Raw genomic sequence first — 2,958 nt, 5'->3', positions numbered from 1 at the left:
GGACGGTGATCTCTCTGTCCTCTTGACCAGCCTGAACTTTACTCCCTACCTTTACCAGAAACGTGCATGTGTACAAAAGTGAGAGAGAGAGAGAGAGAGAGAGAGAGATAGAATGGGTTTAAAGACATGGGCTGTAGGGTTTTGTCCTTTGTCCTCTTCAGCCAAACCTCTTGAAGCAAGTGAATTTCAATGGTTGACGAATTACTAAGGCCCTAGAAGTTACTCTGTTTGCTCTTTATGTTTTGCTCAATACTTCCTAGATTTTCTTTAAAAGTTGGCAAAAGACTGCTGATTTAGAGATGCAGGACTTTGTTCGTGTTCAGAGATCTTTTTAAAAATAGTAATAATTTTATTATAACATTTAAGTGATGAGATGAACAGAAAGAAATAGGAAAACCCAAAAAAAAGTAAAGAGAAATAAAACTGGTATGGAAGAACCACCAAAAACAGAGAGCACTGTAAACTAATTGAAAGCTGATTTCAAAAAGACAATCAAAGGCAGTAAAAGATCATAAAGGATTCAATCACAGCAAAACACCAATACTTCTGTGAGCCTTATCTCCTCAGGTTGGTCATTTCAAAGCTGGAAAGCCCTGATGGAAAAACTTATGGTCACCCTTTAGATATATAACAAGCCTCATCTTTGGAGGATCGGAAGGTGCCAACAAGCTCATAACATATGGGATCAACTCTCTTCTGTATGTCACATAAATCTTAAAAATCCATGCATTATTTAAACCACTTATCCAGTTTAGGCTTCCTGCAACATATATATCACCTATAAACCAAATACCACAAAGTTACTTTCGCAGTTTTTGAGTAGAGTCATGCTTTAAAAGTCTGGCTAGTACAAGGCCAGCCACCTCATTCCTGCAGGTTAGTACAACGTCTGCAGAAGCACCAAACTGCTGTGAACCAAGTACACTAATTGGGCTCGTGCTGCAAAAACTTGTCAGTGATTATTTTTTTCATTACTATATCGTATGACTACCAAGGTCAAAAACCTTTATTGAATATTGTGACGTAGTTGTGTGGTGTAATCTCTGATTGGGTCATGTGATGGCTTCCTTACTGACATACCTCCTAAAAGTCAGATAACGCAGCCAAGAAACTGGGGTGTGTTCATTATGGTGTGCTGGTATTGGTTGTTGTTGGTCTGCCCATTTGCCCCACTAACCTGTGGAAGGCCACGCCTCCACCGTGAGACTGAGTGAGCACATGTCAAAGAGGAACGCACACCTATTCCTGTTTGTTTTCCTCCTGTTTGTCTGTTTACTAGACAAACAGTTATTGTTTCATCCCATCAGTCACTAAACGAGCAGATACACTGTCCCACCTCTCACACACACATACAGATCATGAAAAATGTCAACATTCGACATTTTATGGCTCTGGACCCTCACTAATGTCTAAAGTCCGCTGGTTTCCAGTTGATGTATCCAACCTTTTACGTTTTCAGAAGAACTTTGATGATTTCTAAACACTCTGCAGCCACATCGGTGATTTACAGCTTAAATGTGACAGACAGCCATGCACGTAAAGCTGACTTTGTTTCTAAGAATAACCGAATAAGTACACGGGTGTTTAATGTTTGGTGATCCAATTTCATGAACTTAACAACTTTTTATGACCAAATAGCAGCTTATCTGTACCTCTAAATCTGTTAATTGTTTTATGATCTGTCGTTGCCATACATTGGTCCACTGTGACATGTGATAGCGTTACTGCTCCGGCCTTCATTCATTTTATATGGTTAAAATGACCTTTACTGAAGCGCCAAGGGCCAACTGGAGGTGGACGGTGGAGGAGTGAAATATCAACACGCTGCATTAAAACTATGAAATACGTAAGAAATCCAGACATAGTTTATGATTTATTATCATTAGTGTTACATCCTCTGCCCTCTTTTCTTGAACAGAGGTATCCATCTGATCATCAGCCAGTCAGCATTTCAAGTTCCAGGTCAATGGCTCCTGGTCATTTATTAGCTCTGCTTTGAGTCGCTGTTGGTTTTTGGCCTCTGCATTCCCCATATTCATAGTTTATAGTTAAGTCTGGCTTTGAGGCTACAACAGCTCAGGCAGGTCTCTCTGGTCCTTATTCTCACTCACTTGTTTTATTGTCAGTCAGGAAACTTGTGCCAGTTATTCAGTTGTTCAACTGCTCATGAATGCAAATATTACATCAGCAAGTCACATGGTGATGACTCAAGATGACCTGCTGAAACTCAAAGAGACTTTGGTTATCAGAGTATTTCATAAACTGCTGATCTGTTGGGATTTTCCTGCACAGCCAACTCTAAGGTTTGCAGAGAATCATCTGAAAACATCCAATGGTCTTCAGGTCTCTGGATGAAAATGGCTCAGTGATGTCAGAGGTCAGACTGCTTCAAGCTAACAAGAAGGCAACGCTAGATCATAGGCATGCAGAAGAGCGCGTGTTGAACTTTGAAGCTAGCAGTCAACAGAAGTCTGCACTGGTTGCACTCCAGAGCGCTAAGAACTAAAGCTACAATTCACAGACTCATCAAAATTGGACAGTAAATGGTTGGACAAACATTTCCTGGTCTGATGAGTCTCAGTTTCTGTTGCAACATTCAGGCAGGGTCAGACCGTGGATCCATCCTGCCTTACATCACATGTTCAAGCTGCCAGTGGTGTGGGAGAGATTTCACAGGTACAGAAGAAGCACCCTGTTTGTTATCTCAAACAGACTTTAAAGTGACCATCTCCGGTCTTGGATGACAAACTGGTCACACGTACTGGGCTAGTTTGATGGCTGGAGCAGTTGTGTTTTCTTTACCATGTCAGAGCAGAAATAGAAGGAAAGATAAAGTTGTAGGCCACGTGACTCCACGTGTGTGGTTTTAATAGGTGGATGTTTTGTGTGATGTGAACAGTCGGTGGTACCTCAGCCTGTTCCTGCTGCAGCCCAACGTCGCTCACCCGAAGGTAACGC

General features: G+C 41.5%; 1 protein-coding gene across 1 annotated transcript in view; it reads right to left on the bottom strand.

The window, feature by feature from the left end:
* Positions 1–2,958, bottom strand: part of LOC121813013 (sodium/hydrogen exchanger 9B1-like) — a gene marked incomplete at its 3' end in the record, with an annotated part of 23,765 nt that overhangs the window by 5,533 nt on the left and 15,274 nt on the right. Inside the window, 1 exon segment of the mRNA XM_042216416.1 lies at positions 1–49. Coding sequence (XP_042072350.1) covers positions 1–49 — 49 coding nt within the window.

The sequence above is a fragment of the Haplochromis burtoni genome, unplaced genomic scaffold (assembly GCF_018398535.1).
Source record: "Haplochromis burtoni strain Fernald_Lab_line unplaced genomic scaffold, NCSU_Asbu1 Contig_1044, whole genome shotgun sequence".
Classification (NCBI taxonomy): domain Eukaryota; kingdom Metazoa; phylum Chordata; class Actinopteri; order Cichliformes; family Cichlidae; genus Haplochromis; species Haplochromis burtoni.
Note: the sequence above shows the minus strand (reverse complement) of the source record. Positions and strands in the feature narration are given on the sequence as shown.